Below are 18,843 nucleotides of genomic sequence, written 5' to 3'. Positions count from 1 at the left end.
AAAAAAGAGGGAAATACCTAACACCTTGTCCAGAAATATCTTTCATACATAATCGACCCATCAGAAAAAAACAAAATTCTATTATAAGGAATGGTAACATTCAGTCTGCTCTATATATTGGGACAAGATTAATGGAAATTCGAAATACATGTGCATTTGATTCCATAGTGGAAATAATGTCTACAGCTTACATGGATAACAGGCATTATTTTTTAAAATAAATGATATCAATAATGATGAGCAAATATTTTCATTCATAAAAAATTATGCAACAGCTGGTTTTACAAGAAATTTCTACAAAGATAGAGCTCTAATTTTAATGAATATAATAAATAGCGATAACTGCAGTATTTTAAACTGCGCAATTAATATTGGATCAATTATAAATCAGTTGTTTAAAGTAACTCCATCAGCAATCGAAACTGGCATGTGTCCTCACTGTGGAATTTTGAAGAAAGATTATACCTTGATTGAAATTCCTTATGATGAAATTATTGAGCTATGTTTGAAAGAGTACATTGAAACCTTTGTGGAACAATATTTCTTGGATAAAAAACTGAAATGTCAGAAATTGTTCAACAGTTTCGCCAACATCACAATGAACAGACGGTACTTCAAGATATACCAGAAAAAATATTGATTCAGAGACAGCAGTATATATTAGCTGGATTCGTACAGTATATGGGACCAATCGAACACAATTCAATAGGACATTATATTTCCTTTTGCAGACGAATACGGAATTCCTGGGAAATACGAGATGATATGCTAGGTGAACGTAAACTTTTAAATGATTCATTATATAAAAAAATTAATCCACATATTTTGGTCTATGCAAATTATGAAGATTAGTCGAATTAATCTTTTTAAATACTGTTCGAATTTTTCATAAGTAGTTGTTTAATGTAGTGCACAGAAAGAAAACATATTTTCTTAATAGCTAATGATCATTTGATCGGATTTTCAATTTGATCATAAGATCAAAAGATTTCAAGGTGTTCGCTTTCTTAACAATTGAAAATTATTTAAATTGTAAAATACGAAAAAGAAAGTTTTAATATTAAATTATAAATATTAAAATATTTGTCTTTTCTGAAACTTAAATTTCAATGGGTCTACGAGACTTCGAATTGTTCAATTGTTAAAATAGTAACGAAATGATTCATGAAAGAATAACTTTTGAAAAATGTGTTAATACACGATTGGATTTACTTCTATTTCATGTTTTTTTAGTGCTTTTAACAATCTGTCTTTATCTCATTTCATTTGTACATACTTTACATATGTTCTTACTTGTATTAGAGTAATTATTTAACACATTTATTTGGTTACAACATTGTGAAAAAAATACCTTTCGATTTGTAATTGCTAAAATTCTAATAATGATTAAGACCCGATTGTAAATAGTATTGGTAAGTTTTGTGCAGTTTGTTTGAAATTGTTTTCTCCATTGTTTTTGCATAAATTAAAGTTATGTCAGTTTGAGAATGTAATTTAATATAGTGATAAGATATGTGTTTCCATTTTGTATATAATTATTTCTATATTTTACAAAAATCAATGTTTTTAAAAATAAAATGCCTAAATGCTAATGAAGAATTCTTAGCTACTCTTAGATTTGAGAATTTAATTTAATATAGTGATAAGATATGTGTTTCTATTTTGTATATAATTATTTCTATATTTTTCAAAAATCAATGTTTTTTAAAATAAAATGCCTAAATGCTAATGAAGAATTCTTAGATAGTAAAGCTAAATAATACTTGTTATTGTATGCTAATTTAATATATAACTAATTTTATGTACCATGGCTAAAGAAGAATAACTATTTACTATCTATATATATATAATATTGATGAGAGCTAATACACTACTGGAGAAAAAGGTGTTATGGTTGGTTTCTAAAATAACTTTATTGCTATGAAACTATTTCTACTCTTTTATAGAGGAAATATGTTAAATTTTATATATCATTATTGAGAAAAATGTTTTTAAACAGTATAACTACTTAATAATTGTTTTAGAAATGTTTTAGATTTACTACATCTTATTAAACTTTTATTTTTCTACTTGTAAAACAATTTTAAAATAACATTGCAGAAAATAAAGATACGATTAATGTGAACAAAACTAATACATATAGTTTTTAGCATTCCCCGTTTTTATGGATTATAATCATTGCATTTGAAGTACATAGTCATTTTGGAATTTATTTTTAAAATTTTTATATTGCAAGAAAAAGTTTTTGATCATTACTACGTTTAGATGTCAGCTATAATTAAAATATATTATATTGATATCGCTAAAAGAAAGACTGAAATAAGAATTGTCGGAAAAACTTCAAGGTCGTCATTTGTAGTCAAAAATGTTGTGCAGTTGAACGAGTGCAGTTGAAATTTGTTATTTTCCTGAATTTTGAGGACTAACTTCACGCCAGTTTTATCTTTACGAATATGTCCAAAATAAGGGTGGTCAAAAAAAATTAAAGGGTGGTCATTTGTGGTCAAACGAGTACAATATAAAAATTGGATTTTTATATATTTTTCGAAAAAATGCGAAGTTAGCCCCCGAATTTAATTTTTGGGATTGTGTCCAAAATAAGGGTGGTCAAAAAAAATTAAAGGGTGGTCATTTGTGGTCAAAAAGTGGTCAAACGAATACAATATAAAAATTTGATTTTTATTTATTTTCATGAAAATGCGAAGTTAGCCCCCGAATTTAATTTTTAGGAATATGTCCAAAATAAGGGTGGTCAAAAAAAATTAAAGGGTGGTCATTTGTGGTCAAAGGGTGGTCAAACAAAAACAATATAAAAATTGGATTTTTATCTATTTTTTGAAAAAATGCGAAGTTAGCCTCCGAATTTAATTTTTGGGATTGTGTCCAAAATAAGGGAGGTCAAAAAAAATTAAAGGGTGGTCATTTGTCGTCAAAAAGTGGTCAAACAAAAACAATATAAAAATTGGATTTGTATAAATTTTTTGAAAAAATGCGAAGTTAGCCCCCGAATTTAAATTTTAAGATTATGTCCAAAATAAGGGTGGTCAAAAAAAATTAAAGGGTGGTCATTTGTGGTCAAAAAGTGGTCAAACGAATACAATACAGAAATTGGATTTTTATATATTTTTCGAAAAAATGGGAAGTTAGCCTCCGAATTTAATTTTTGGGATTGTGTCCAAAATAAGGGTGGTCAAAAAAAATTAAAGGGTGGTCATTTGTGGTCAAAAAGTGGTCAAACGAATACAATATAAAAATTTGATTTTTATTCATTTGGCGTGAAAATGCGAAGTTAGCCCCCGAATTTAATTTTCAGGATTATGTCCAAAATAAGGATGGTCAAAAAAATTTAAAAGGTGGTCATTTGTGGTCAAAAAATGGTCAAACGAATGCAGATTGAATTTTTGAATTTCCTCATTTTCGGGGGCTATCTTCGCATAGCTGATTGTTGGACATATTATCGATATAACATACTGTCGATTGTTGGACATATTGTCGATGTAACATACTGTCGATTGTTGGACATATTGTCGATATAACATACTGTCGATTGTTGGGCATATTGTCGATATAACATACTGTCGATTGTTGGGCATATTGTCGATATAACATACTGTCGATTGTTGGATATATTGTCGATGAGTTGCATTTATCGGAAACATTTTCTGCTTCTAATGTATTCGCAAGTATTAAGCAGAAACTATTACAATTTTTATGTAGAAGACATTGAAATGTTTTTTTGGTCTGCAATTTCGATTTTTTTAAAAATGTTCGGAAAATTACAATGTCTGAATCAAGTTTGTGAGTGATCGGTTGGATTTGGATCTTTTTTATTTCTTCACAATTTTTCCGTCTTCTGATACTATTTTCGTATCGATAATATGATCTGTTTTTTTTTAATTGTTTCTATAAATAGACTTTTTATTAATATCAAGGGACAAATAATCAAGGATGGCGCCAGACTCTGCCCGACAAGGTTCAGCCACTGTTCTACGCCTTGGGCCATTAAAAATTTTTTTTAAAAATCAAAACTTCTATTTTGTTATTTTACTTCTAATGGCAGATTATGAACAGTTGCAGCAGAAAACAATAAAAAGAAAGAACATAAAGTACAAAAAATGCCATTAATCTCTAGCCTCCCAATAACGCTCGGCTAGAAAAGTCTTCCCCAGAGCAGGACAGTGGAGTAGATGTGCGGAGTCCACGACCTCTCCAGAGCTGCACAGAGTGCATATCGAGGAAGAGACAATTTTAAGTCTATAAAAATGATTTCTAAGGCAGTCATGTCCAGTAGCTAGGCGGAGTTCAGCCACTATTCTACGCCTTGGGCCATTACAAATTTTTTCTTTCTTTTCAAAATCAAAACTTAAAATTTTGTTTAACAATGCCATACTGAGAGAAGTAAATATAAAATTTGCTACAGTATAATGTGTCGAGACAACTTTGTTGAAAAGATTTTATATCTCAATATTGGTTTAGAAAAGATTATATCAAATACATATGCTTTAATAACTTATTTAAATTATGCGTTGTATCGCAAATTTCTCAACATCTAATATTTTTTATTCAAAACTTCTATTTAAGCTTATGTATGTCATGATACAACACATTCTAAAAACCAACTTTATTGAAAATATATATCAACTCTTTTCTTTGCAAATATTTAGTTGACGGGCAGTGGACTGAGTGGAGTATCTTGTCAGATTCAGATTGTTCAGAGCCATGCGGAGGCGGCGAGCAGACTAAAGTGCGCACGTGCACCAATCCAAAGCCACAGAACGGAGGTAAAGATTGCGAAGGTCCGGATCATGCCTCTGTCAAATGCAACGAAGAATCGTGTGAGGGTGAGTTTTATTAAGAGTTAAGTCGACGTCAACTTTAGAAAGAAATATTTTATTCTGGAAAATGTTTTGACACCTGAAGAATCTTATAAATGCATAGTATGTCAAATGTATGAAAATGTAAATAAAATAAATATTGTAAATTATTTGTATTATTTGAAATGCAAATTAAAATTTTTCATTTGACGTGTATGAATAAACTTGTATTGCAGTTCACAGTATCGATTTTTTAAAAATTTCATGAGAAGTTAAAATTAATTTAACAATAAGTAACCAAAAAATATTCCAAAAAATTTCAATTCCAAAAAATATTTTTTTCAGTTGATGAATTTAATGGCTTGCGTAATATCAATAGGGCAATATAAAATTATTCAAACTGTTTTTAGAAAATCGCTTTTTTACATATGGTAATATTTCCAGATAGGAATTTTACGAGCTTCTAGACTTTTAAATCGATAACATCACAATATACAGACAAATATTTTTTCTTATCTGCAAGGAAATTGGTCTTTTCAGGAAAAATACTCGTATACAATATGAAAATGTAGCTTATTGTATTTCTCTAAACCTTCCAATTCCTGACTTATCCTTATCTCAATAATAAAATTTTGATATAGTCCAGCACTTACTACTTTATATGTAATGTAGATATTACAGTGTCAGTTGGAGATCAATGCTTTCAATGACTTTTCTTTAACCTGGCTGTAGAATCATAAAACACTAAGAGTGCAGCGCTAGTGCTTCAATTCCAAACTGCCTGCTTATAGGAGTGTACCATGTATTTTGCCGGTGGAAAAAGTTAAAGGATGTATATCGGCATTTCACCAGAAACTGATACCGCCGATAAAATATATTTTCGATTTTAGAATTTGGAAATTCATAAATAAAATATTACTTTTCTAATCGTGAAATAAACTTAAAAGCATTTCGACGCTCCGAGTCTGCCACACCTGATATTAATTTTAACTTTATGTTATTATATTCAATCATTTTTTCTTTAGCAGTTGAGAGAGTTTTTATTTGCCTGGAAGTAAAAAGTATTCTCTCAACAGCCCGCTGTAAGCCAGGAAGTCATGAAGGTTTAAGCTTCACGATTTCGTAACCAACGACATGATTGTGCCATTGCGCACAGATCTCTAAAATAATGTGATACCCATTGATCTGAAAATGGAGGACTTCAAGTTACCATTGAGAACTGAGTCCCAGTCCATTACAATGACAACTCAGTGGCTAAAATCACTGAGCCATCTGAGGTTATTTGCCTGGAAGTGGCTATACTAATTTCACATAATTTAGATTCGTAAAATGTTAGTGCAAAAAATAACGGGCAAAGGCTGTTACACTAAGAAACATCAGTGTAAAAAATACCGGACAATGGCAATTTATCTTAAAAAATTCATACACGTAAGAAATACCGGACGATTTCACTTTACTTTAAAAACATCAGTAATATGATGCATTTCCTATCTTTCTGAACCTGCAAAAGAAAAGCATCAATCCACTCTACATCGGGTGGCAACTTGGAAAGGAAGGACTTAATCTTTTTGTAATCTTGCAACCCGTTACACAACCTTGTGATATGAAGGGACAATAAATTTACTTAAGAAAGATTTTCTGTCTTATATTATCTTTTTTCTTAAAAAAGGTATCATAAAATAATTTAAATTAAAATTTTATAATTTACTAATTGAGTATACTTTTTTAAAAATTAGATTATTATTTCCAACTTAAGTCAAGGGTAGGCGTAAGGATATTCCGTAACAGAACAGAAGTATATAGTTAAGGTAATCTTTTTAATTAAAAACGAAATAAGATAAAATACGTAAAATACGTTATACGAGATTAGAAAAAAAAATTCCTCCAGATACTTGAACTTTAGATTAATTTATTTTAAGCCCGAGATTTGTGGTTATGTTTAGAAAATTAAACTGTTTTGATTAACATCTTTCATAAATTTCTCATTAATATCTAAACTTTTTAACTGACTTTGTAATTAACTTGATATCCTGCTTCATTATGTATTTAATGAAATTTCTCAAGAGCGGCTTATGTGAAAGAATTTTTATTTAGGAGCGAATCTTGATAAGTTTAAAATAATAATCGTAAACTTTAACACATTAATCACTTTTTAAGATGAAGAAAGAACCTGTACAGTAAAGATAAATAACGTTTTTTTTAAAAATTCCCAAAGTGATGTATTGCATCTTGTTTTTTAATGAAACTTTCGCTTTTAATTTAATTAATGGAAGTTTATTTAATAACAAATTTAGAGGTAGATAACTTTCGTGATACAATTGTATAGGGCTTTTAAATGAACAGGATTTTTAATATGAATAGATTGCGATTTGATAACTGAAGTGAGAATAGAATGAATTGCAATTGATTGTGCAACTAAAGCCTATTAAGAAAGGAGATTTGTTTTTACGTTTTTTCAAACAAATTAAAAAATAAACGTTGTTTTCTGAGAATACGGTGAAAAATAAACAAACGCATGTGCTTTTTGTGGAATATACTTCAGCAATGGGAATATTAGGCAAAAAAAAGTTATAGTATATAGAATTCAAACTAAAAATATCTGAAGCAACGGTTCCGACATTTTTTCGACTATGCACTGTAAGAAATACAGAAAAAATTTGACAGAAAAAAAAAACATTTTTCACAGAAGAAAAAAACTGTTTAAATAAATTAGAGATTTTTTTTTCTGTTTTCAACCGTTATTCGTAAAAGGTAGAAAATTCTCGTTATTTTTAGGGGCATTTTCTGTGCATTTGACGGTTTCAAGCTGTTTTGTTGACGAAACTGTTTTAATCTGTTCGTCACCCTAATCATAAACGGATGAAACCGTCAGCTCAAATTCTAGGTTTCACCATTCTGTTTCGCTGACTGTACGATAATTTTACCTTTTTTCTAATCGACTTGTAATTATTTTCTGTGCTTGCTATCACTTTTCAGTAATTGTTATATGGTTTTGACTAACGTATAAATAAAACTGTGGATCTATTTATTTTATAAAATGATACTCGACCGGATTATTATGTTTTTTAGATATAATTTTTTGGTAAGTTAATTTACCAGATAATTTTGTAAGAGTGGGTCACTATAGTTTTAAATGTTTTTACACTTAATTATGATTTCAATAAGACTTTAAAATTATTTAATATGAACAATGAAATTGTTTGATAATTTTATTAATAATTGTCTTTAAATTGTTTTTATGACTGACAAATGAATATACTTTAAGTGGAGAGTTAAGATTAATGGATTTCCGGTTCTACCCTGTTTTAAGTGAACAGTTGTTTTGTGGGATGATTTTTGCAGACCCCTTTTATTTTTTCTATCCGATTGTGGAAAAAATCGCAACTTAGGTTTCAGATTTATTTTGACCACCTAGGTTATGTGTAGGTGGACCGTTTGAGCTCCATTTTTTAATTCAGGATTAGTAAAAAAATATTTCAGGATTGAATCTTTATTCTTAGCTTAAAATAATTGAGCTTTAATTTTTAAGGCTCAGGTTTTTGAAGAACAGTAAAAAAAAAAAAAAAAAAAAAAAGAGAAAAGAAAAAAAGATTCCTGGAGTGTAGGAGGGGATTGTACGAAAAAAAGGATAAATTTAAATTGAACGATTTTAGTGAATATTGAATGAGTTAAGTTGGTAAAATATGTCGAGAGAAAATCATAATTTTTAACATAAAAAACAAAAGTATATGGTACGAGGATCTGGACATAAATTGCAACTTTTCACATTCCTTATTAATCTTTCTCTATGTGTGTTATCTCTTTAAAATTCATTATGTGTATAAGTTATATGAGTTTAATGCCTTCGGTTTCCTATTTTCTTAAAATTCCAATAATTTTTCTTTTCTCTTAAAATTTAAATAAAACGTACGTTAGTTCTAACTTTGTGAAGTCAAATCTTGTTTTTAGTTTTTTTTATTTAAATTATTTGTAATTAATTACGACCAGCTACGCTGCGATAAGCTGAAGTTTTTGATGAAATGGAGACGAAAAGAAACGGTTATAAATGTAGAAATATTTACGATTATATTTCTTCAATTTATGAATTTGGTTACTTCATTTTGAACTAAAAACTCGATGAGAAATATCAATACAAATTTTTAAAAATGCATAGCCTTTTTATTTAATATATTGCCATTCAAGAATTTTTTTTTGTTGAAATTTCGCTTTTTGTCTGAAGGCATATTGCTTGTAAAATAACCAAAATGTTAAATTAAAAATTTGTTATTGATTGAGTATAATTGCAGGTTTCACTTTAGGGTTCCACGGATGATTTTCGGGAACTGCTGATTTAATGGACAAGTTAATATTTTGAAACTTCTGAACTTCTTTGAAACTGTTTATAACTTCTTATCAATGAGCTATGCAATTTTTATTGTTATTTTCTACAGTTTGGAAATTGTGCTAATTTTCTACCCCCCTACGCAATTAAAAATAGCACAAATTCTTATAAATTATACTATAAAGCAAGAAAATGTTTTGAAACTGCTCACTGACTTTAATAGTACTTAAGTTGTGCGTTAGTAAGCATTACGTTTTCTTATCAGCAACAATGTAATATTTATTATAGAGCACGTTTTACCTACACTACCGGTCAAAAGTTTGCGAAAATTTTGAAATCTGCAAAGAAAAGGTCTAAATTCAAATGTTCATAGAACTGCGAAAAATCATTCAAATGACATGAAAATTTGATATGTTCTAAAGTGAACCCTCTATTGTTAGTTACATATGATCAAATTGCAATACTTTGTTTTTTGCGAACTGAATCCAGCTTTTTATCAAAGATTGTTTTTATGGTGAAAAAGGTTGTTAAGTTTGAACACTTGCCAAACTTGCAAAAAATATTTTTTGTACTTTCCGTTAATAGAAAATAGTTATTTGAACAGTTCTATGTAAGCCCTCAAAATTTCAAATCGATTCAACTTTTTTTTGACGAAGTTATAGAATTTTGAAAAACATGTGTACTTCTCTCGATTTTTGAGCATTCCACATATGCAGTCTTCTGGTCTATACATCTTCTATCAAAGAACTTTTTAATTTTTATGTTTTCTATATTTTCAAATAATTAATATTTATTATAAAACAAATACTCTTATTCATTATTGTAATTATTATTGTTTCTATTTATTGTTTCTATTTATTGCTTACATGTATTAGTTTTGTTGTGATATTTTTACTTTATATTAAATTAAAATAAAAAGTTATAACAACAATAATTACATAAATAATTCTAAAAAGATAATAACAATAGTATAAACAATTAGCATTTTTATTAAACTATTTTATTTACAACAGGTCAAATATTTAACATATTTTTATTCGTATTTTGTAATTAAATAAATTAACATTTAAATCTTAGATTCCTCGAACCATCCACCTTTTGCTTTTATTATAGCCTTACATATGCATAGCATTCGTTCTAATAAACCATTAATCACTTCAAGTGATATAGAGTTCCATTCCTGTTGTAAAATGTCCCATAACTGACTTCGATTCAAATATCAGAGCATCGTTTGCAAGAACAAACAAATTTTCGATGAAATGTGACATCTATGAGATATTGTTTTAATTATATTCATAATAAATTCTTTGTAGTAACAATAATTACTATAATAAATAAGAATATTTGTTTTATAATCAATATTAATTATTTGAAAATATAGAAAACATTTAAATTAAAAAGTTCTTTGGTCGAAGATGTATAGACCAAAGGACCGTAAATGTGGAATGCTTAAAAATCGAGAAAAGTACACATGTTTTTCAAAATTCTATAACTTCGTCAAAAAAAATCAAATCAATTTGAAATTTTGAGGGCTTACATAGAACTGTTCAAATAACTATTTTCTATTAACAGAAAGTACATAAATTTTTTTTTGCGAGTTTGGCAAGTGTTCAAACTTAACAACTTTTTTCACCATAGAAACAACTCGTGATGAAAAGCTGGATTCAGTTCGCAAAAAACAAAGTATTGCAATTTGATCATATGTAACTAACTGTAGAGAGTTCACCTAAGAACATATAAAATTTTCATGCAACTTGAATGATTTTTCGCAGTTCTATGAACATTTGAATTTAGAACTTTTTTTTGTAGATTTCAAAATTTTCGCAAACTTTTGACCGGTAGTGTAGTTCTTGTTGGTATTTTGATATACACATAAAAACTCCCGAACATTTGACGATGAATATATTCAGTGTATTTATATAATATAATAAGCATTAAAGGTAAGAAAAGTTTATAAAGTGTTAATAAATATTTTATTAATAATTTATTAAGGAAAAGATTTCAAAATAAACTAACGTTATATAAATACTATTATGTAAACGTTTCTATGGAATTTAAAAGGACAAAAAACATTTTTCAAATAAAAACTAATTTTGAAAATTCAAACAGATTTGACATTTCGTTCTTTTGCTTAATTAAGTATATTTTAATTAAATGCATAAAATGCCACGTTTTTGCTTTTGTCTTGAATTTACTTTGTTATTGAAATAAAAATTCATAACTATAAAAGAATTCAAAGAACAAAATTTAAGTAACCATTTAAGATTTATTAATGATTTGTTGTATAACAAAGCAGATGTAATTAAGATTTTTTTAATGAAGAATGGTTTTTAAATAAGTGTGTTTTTTCATAAGAAAATTAAAAGTTCATAACTTCATATCAATAGAAATAAACTGAATGCAATATCTGCTTCTAGAAGGCGAATTAAGTTTATTATATACTAAATTAAATTTTCAGAAACTTAATTCAAGTATTTGTTTATTTGAGAACTTTTTATTTTAAATTATTAAATCAAGTTATTGGATTGGATTAAAAGGGTTTTTGAAGCATATTTTAACAATATTCATTTATTTATTTGTTTACAAACTTAACAATATTACAAAAGGTGTTATTATGGATTTTTTTTACTTAAACATTAACAAAGATATCAAGTAAAATACGATATGAACAAGAAATTATTATGAATAGTTAAATAATAATCAGTTCTTTTGATATGAAATCAGAAAAAAAAACTAAATTTAGTGGAATGAAATTCTTTTATTATAATTCTTCTTTATTTCTTTAGTTTTTCTTATGCTTCTTTTTTAAAAACTCTTTTTCTTATGTTTGAATGAAATGGTTTTCAATTTTAATAAACAAATAACAATTTAAATGTACATAATTCTCCTGTAATCTAATATTATTATAGGAGAATTCAATTTCTCGAAGATTTAGTTACAATATTTTTTATTGTAACTAATCTGGGTACAAACCCGTTTCGGAATTGGAAATGATATAAGCCTTTTTTATGTTTTGTTGATGTTTTAAATAAATATTTTCTTTTATAAATACTTTCTCTTCAGTACAGCTTGATTCGGTACATCGTACTAACAGTATGGAAGGAAGCATTTTAAACTTGTCACTTAAATTTTTTTTCTCTCGAAGCTCTTCAGCTAAAGTCACTATAAGATTTATTCGGTCTCTTTAATGAAATAATAATTATATTTTTTAATTTGATTATTTGTCCAATTCTAATTGTATTATTTTCTTTGTTTTATCAATTTCCGTTTTCTTAAATAAATTTTATTATTTGCTATGTAAAATTGATTATTCTTTGTTTAACATTATGTATTTTTCTTTAAGATCTGCAGAATCACAGAGATTCTATAGTAATAAAATTAAGATAGCAAAAAATTATTTTTACTAGTGGACAAATAATGAGAACATAGTTTTGCTTTTGTCAGACCAAAAAAAAAAAAAAAAAAAAAAAAAAAAGAAAAAAAAAACATAAAACGCATCTCTTTCGAAGGACGTTTAGGGAAGGATTTCTTGTGATAATTGAAGTTCTTTAGGAAAGTGCTGCGACCAACGTTTTTCTTTTATTATTTCGATCTGACAAGAATATAATTATTTTTTTCACTTTTGGTTGACTTGGAAATTCAATTTTTAAAATTATTGCGTTTTGTTGTTTCCTTGCTATTAATTACCTGTTTGTGGGGAAAGTCATAAAAGTTTTGACTTGCCTTAAAACAGCATAATATTTTGCTGCCAGCCAATTTTAACTAGTCATCAAACACCGAGCGGCAGTTAAAGAGTTGCATAATATGATAACTCGAAAAATGGTCGAGATTTCGATTGGAGATAAATTCTATTTGGGGTTAGCATGGTGATAGATTCCGTCTGTAGAGATTAGGAAACCATTGTAATTTGTAACGTAGCTCGTCTTTAAACCTTGCCCCCCCCCCATTCAGACTACTATTGAAGAATCAGTTTAGGCCAAATTCTCAATTCTGTTTTTAAAAAGTTTTTTAAAAGTCTCTTCAATTCCTTTGTTTATTTTCTTTTGAATCCAGTTTCTTTTAATGGTATCAAAGTAGAAATTTTTCGGGAAAAATTTATTTCTAAAATCATTATAAACTGAACAGACTGTAAGTATCTGTCCGATATCTTCATAACTCTTACAGACTTTACAGTTCAGGTCTTTCCCGAACAATTTTGATTTATAACTACCCTGGGCTCCATGGTTCGATAAATTGATTGATATAAAAGTTGGAGTAAATTTTTCGATTACTGACTTTTGGGATAAACTGGTAAGTGAGTCGTCCCTTTGTATTATTATTATCCCATCTTTGCTGCCATGTTGAAAGGTTATTCTTCATAAGTTTTGCTTTTGTTGTCTGTTTCGATGGTATGTCATATAGATTGTTGATTTCTGACAAGCTAATTTGTCCTGTCTATCAGCTTCCTCATTGCCCTCATATCCTTTGTGGGCTTTAATCCAGTGGAATTTAGTAATATTGTTGAAAATATTTTTTATCATTTGAACTAGGTAATCGTGTTTGTGTTGCTAAGGACTTGAAGATTGGAGTGTGAGTCAGAATAGATGTTTGTTTCGCTATTGATATTATTTTGGTGTATCCACTGGAGTAACTGAAGTATCGCCCATAATTCTGCTTTGAAAACTGTTGAATAATCTGTAAGTCTGAAGTTGCCAGACTCTGCAGAGCCACCATCGACATATATTACGAATGTACATCCTACTTTGTATTGCCGTTATAAATTAGCCTGGAACCGTACTTGAATAAACTTGTAATGTAGTAAGAACATAGGTACGGGTACAATTTAAACTCTTTAACTGATCAAAATGCGGCCAGAATGTTGATCGAAGATAAATTACGTTTGACGATAATATAGCAATTAAGTATTTTTGTAACGGCCCAAAACTTAAAAAAAAGTATGAATCTATTGCACTTAATATAAGTATTTTTTAAAATGCTGCAAGTGAATTCTCAAATCAATCTTTATGCAGAATCATCATAAAATGACCCAATAATAAAAAAAAACTTTTTTCCTGAATAAGGCCGCAATATTCTTCATATACTCCTAAATATTGCGCGCATAACACAGTATCAAATCTAGCTGTTTTACTTGACCACACATCGCACAATATACTAGCACTCTTTTGAACTATTTGGACCACTGCAGGATGGTTCAGCTGAAACTATTTTTTATTATTATTGTCATCGGATTAGGCTTCTGTACTCATTTCGACTACAAAAAGATTTCGTAAGTTGCCTATCATGGGTCCAATGATTATTTTTTCATTTTTCTTGTAAAAGATTTTTCCTTTCTTCAAAGGCCACAACACTCTTCATACTCCTACATATGTCACGCATGACACAGTGTCATGTATATTACAAATGTATATTATAAATGTTTCACATGACCACACATTGTACAAAATACCATGACTCTTTTGAACTGGATAAACCACTGTAGAATGGTTGAGCTGCGATACCTTTCGTCATTGACTTCTTAATTTTACTTATTATGTATTTTACTTCACTATTATTATTCGATTAGGCTTCTGTACTCGTTTACGACTAACGAAATCGATTTCATACGATTAATTAATTGTATGAAGTAATCTAAAGGTCTTATCTGTCCTTAAACATCTGTTTAGTTTTAAATAACATTTAAAAATGACTGTTTTTAAAATACATATTAGCATTTGACATAAAAAGAGTTTATTTTATGAGATTTGCAACAAGTTATTTCCTTTGTTGATTGTTTTTATTTTTAGAGAGAACAGAGAATTCAAAGTGGGGAAATTGGTCTTCTTGTTCAACTACCTGTGGAAAAGGTACAAGGGAACGAGTGAAGGAATGCGTGAATGGAGAAGAGGATGGATATAAGTGCGAAAAAATCGAAGACAAAACTCATAAGGTTGAAGAATGTACCGAATGGAAACCTTATAAAAGAGAAAAGTGTCCTGGTAAAATTCTTTAAAATATACCATCAAATATTCAAATAGTTTTTAATGTACGAAATTAGCACAAAAAATCGCTTTAAATGACTAACAATTAAATGTATCATCTTTAAGAATCTTTTCTGTATTGATTTAAATATTTTAAAAACGCATATTATTTGATTATTATTTAATTTTGCTGTAAAACTTAGGAGTTAGCAACGCCATCTAATAAAAGCCGGATACGAGGTATTACTTATGATAGGATTTTCCTTATCTTAGTTATATTGGGTTTAGATACGCTAAATGAGGCAGAAAAAAAATCTCCAAATCCCGGTGAGCGAATTCGAGACCACAAAGACAACCGTTTACAGTGCAGTGGCACTGAAACTTTTCAGTGAAAAGGGAATAGCGAGCAAATGTATACCGGGTAGTGGCACTTAACTTCATAAAATATCAGTGTAGGATATACCTGGTAGTGGCACTTAACCTTATGAAATATCAGTATAGGGTAGACTTGGTAATGACAGTTAACCTTAAAAAATATCAGTGTAGGGTATGCCGGGCATGGGCGTCTGCATCCCTTGATTAGTCAGATTATAAAAAGCAATAAAAGAAATTATTATTGATCGATTATGTTTTGTGCTCGATTTGGAGATATAGTTTAACCGTAGCCAACGGATATAGGAAGAGTACCATATATCGTATACAGTGTGTCTCTAAAAGGTTGAAACACACTTTAATTTTTTACTTGTGAACATAAATTTTAAAAGTGATAAAAAAGGAGATGATTTAAGATTATGTTGATGGAGCTTTTTTACGATTATTCATCAATGTATTTCAAGAATTAAAAAAAAACAAAAAACAATGCAATATTTATGCCATTTTAACAAATAAGATTCCACGTGAAAAAGCTCAACTAATACAAAATTATCTCGATAGCTACCGAAAAGATTTCAATAATTTCAAAAAATAATTTCGGCTACAGCTAAAAAAATTTCTCGTTTCGGGTTTTTACCGTAAGGCTTTAGTTACTCCTAGTTTAGTTACTCCTAGGTTTTACAATAAAGGTTTGGTAAAAGTCAGAAACGGAATTATATTAAAACATACTTCGGGCTTTTGAAAAGCCATTTTAGTAAATCCTAAGTTCTACCGGTAAAATCTAGAATTTACGAGACTTTGGGCTTTTACAAAACTTAATTATGAAATAATGTTCGCGTTAATGCTCAAAATAAAAAAAAGAAATTTAAATTTCGAATTATTTCCTTAATTCATTTACACAAAACTTTTTTGTTCATTTTTACTATATGCACTTTCTTCAATCTTTAAAATATAAGTAATTACGTTAAAAAATTATTGAATCAACATTATTATTGATAAATTGCCTAATTAACACTGCTGTTGAAAAATTGTTGAATCACCATATTTAATCTTAGTACATCACGATCTTTGCGGGTCAATATTTTTATTATTGTAATATAGGTAAATACTTTCGTTAATTTACTTTACAACTCCTATTAAATAATTTTACTTCATAAATGGAAAAGGTTAGACATATTCAAAACTAATTCAGTGAATGAATATACATGAATTTTAAGGTTTTTAGAAACCTTATCAAAAACATATAATATTATTTTGATTATTGTTAGTTTTGAAACGCGTTTCTATAAAACTAAATAATTTGAAATTAATAAAAACTGAAAAGAAAAAAAAAAATGTTATTGATGTTAATTTTGACTATCATGAGTTGGCTGTGAGGAACATCATCATGTCAAATGATACTGAGTATAGTTAATCATAATTTTGCTGGAATGAACTTCTAAAAGCAAGTTTTACTTAATTTAATAACTGAAAGTCACTAAACAAGGAACGAATATTAATAAATAAAAACAAATTTGGTTATGTATTAGCTTTATAAAGTGGGTTGGTTTATGGCTTTCAGTTTTGTGTTTGATTTCGTACTATTGATTAATTCAAATTTATTGATTATTTACCTTTTTTTTAAAACTCGCACTAAGAACGGATACTAATGTAGTTTTTTTTCATTCGATAGAAAATTAAACCTAAATCTCATTTGCAATAATCCGTAGTTTGAACTATATAAACGTATAGTATGCAAATTTATTAGCGTATTCATTTGCAAATCAGTTAAATATTCTCAGTAGCACTAGTACAATATATTTAGCACAATAAGTATTTCAATAAAGAAATCTAAATATAAGAATGATAAAAATTCATTTAAATTAAAAGAAACAAAAATAAAATTCCTTTTAATTTAATATTACCTTCTAATCTATTATTAATGCATGATTGAAATGCTTTTTGTTCTCAAAATTTGAAAGCGAAATTTTGATAACTAATTTATGATTATCAGTAGAAATAAAGGAGAAGAAATTTTCTAAGAATTTAAAAATCATCCGAGTATTATTTTTTTATAAGCTGTAGACGTGTAATATAGTTTTAATAGTTTGTTGTACATGCTTTATATAAGACGGTCTATAATTTTTACTCCCTTTAAATCGGCTTATAATAATCAAAACTGAAATATTCGAAATTTCGCTTCATGAGCACAGGAATCAAATCAATATATAGAAACCAGGGAAAATGAAGTAATATTCTTTGGATTATTTTGATGCGTGTTTTTTTTAAAAAAATGTTTTCATTATTGGAAAAAAGAAAGAGCTTAAATTTGTTCGAAGACAGAGCTTAAAAAAGAAGTTAAATCCTCGTGACACCGAACTGTTTTTAAAATAATGAAAAGAAAAAAAAAGCCTTAAGATAGTTGAGAAAGATAAACCACAAAGAATCAACCAATTTTCTTAAAAGAAACGATACATTGAAATAAAAAGAGAGAAAAAAAAGGATATGAAAGCAACAGAGCAAGAAAAACATTCCATGATTTGAAAGCTTAAAAAATAAAAACGGTTGAGTTTGTTTACTTTTCAGGTAAAATGTAGAAAAAACAAGAAATCGATTTCCAAACTACGAAAACGATTTACTTAAATAAATATAAAAAGCAGATAAACGTACTGCACTCTATAGTTGGTCAATTTCCTTGACAAACTTTCGTAAAATAATGTGAGTTATAAAAAATTTAAGTTTCTCCTGAGTACTACTTAAACCTGATTTAATTGAGTGAGCTAAAATTTTAGTTTAAACATTTATGTAAATTACTGATAAACGATTTTTTAAACAACTAAGAGGCTCCTCTCACCCAATCCCCGTGATTGCTTCGCATTCATCATTGTTTCCCCCCTTAATCAATATCTTAAAAAAACAGGGATCCTTTAGTTAATGAAATGTATAATTATTATTATTTCCTGTAAGTACATTTTGTGCAAATGTTAATTGTAACGAAATAAATGATTGCCGGAACTTGAAAAATAATTATATGTTCTTAAAGAAACGAAATGTATGACACAATAAGAAGAAATAAAAGATGTAATTTTACTCGTTGATGATATATAACGAAAACTTTATTAACGAAAAGATTATTCAAATATGTTTGTAGCGTTGTTTATTTCTATTGAACTCTGTTAACTCCACCCCCTGCTCGCTCCGCTCGTCTACTCTCATGGTTGCAGAGATGCCAACTTGCTCCGGACAGCAAATATATATTTTAAAGTGGTAGTTTATCAGTTGTGATTCTTGGTTTAATAAATTCAATTTAGTAGATTTTTATCCACCACTATTTCTAAATAATTCTTAGGCTTATATAGTTCATCACTTTGGTGTACTAATGTCAGGCTATACCTCTTAG

General features: G+C 28.2%; 1 protein-coding gene and 1 long non-coding RNA gene across 2 annotated transcripts in view; one reads left to right on the top strand and one right to left on the bottom strand.

Moving 5' to 3' along the window:
- Positions 1 to 18,843, bottom strand: part of LOC139425710 (uncharacterized) — a 126,122-nt gene that overhangs the window by 6,965 nt on the left and 100,314 nt on the right. The window lies entirely within an intron of this gene.
- The window catches only part of LOC107449122 (putative adhesion G protein-coupled receptor E4P), a 55,948-nt gene that overhangs the window by 5,358 nt on the left and 31,747 nt on the right, over positions 1 to 18,843 (top strand). Inside the window, exons 3-4 of the mRNA XM_043055188.3 lie at positions 4,665 to 4,841; positions 14,919 to 15,110. Of these exons, the coding sequence (XP_042911122.1) occupies positions 4,665 to 4,841; positions 14,919 to 15,110 (369 nt within the window). The remainder of the gene's footprint in view (positions 1 to 4,664; positions 4,842 to 14,918; positions 15,111 to 18,843) is intronic.

Source organism: Parasteatoda tepidariorum, chromosome 8, assembly GCF_982258835.1.
Source record: "Parasteatoda tepidariorum strain Cologne lab strain chromosome 8, Ptep-v5.0, whole genome shotgun sequence".
NCBI classification, from domain to species: domain Eukaryota; kingdom Metazoa; phylum Arthropoda; class Arachnida; order Araneae; family Theridiidae; genus Parasteatoda; species Parasteatoda tepidariorum.
The sequence above is the reverse complement of the archived record's forward strand: the minus strand, read 5'-3'. Positions and strand labels throughout refer to the sequence as shown.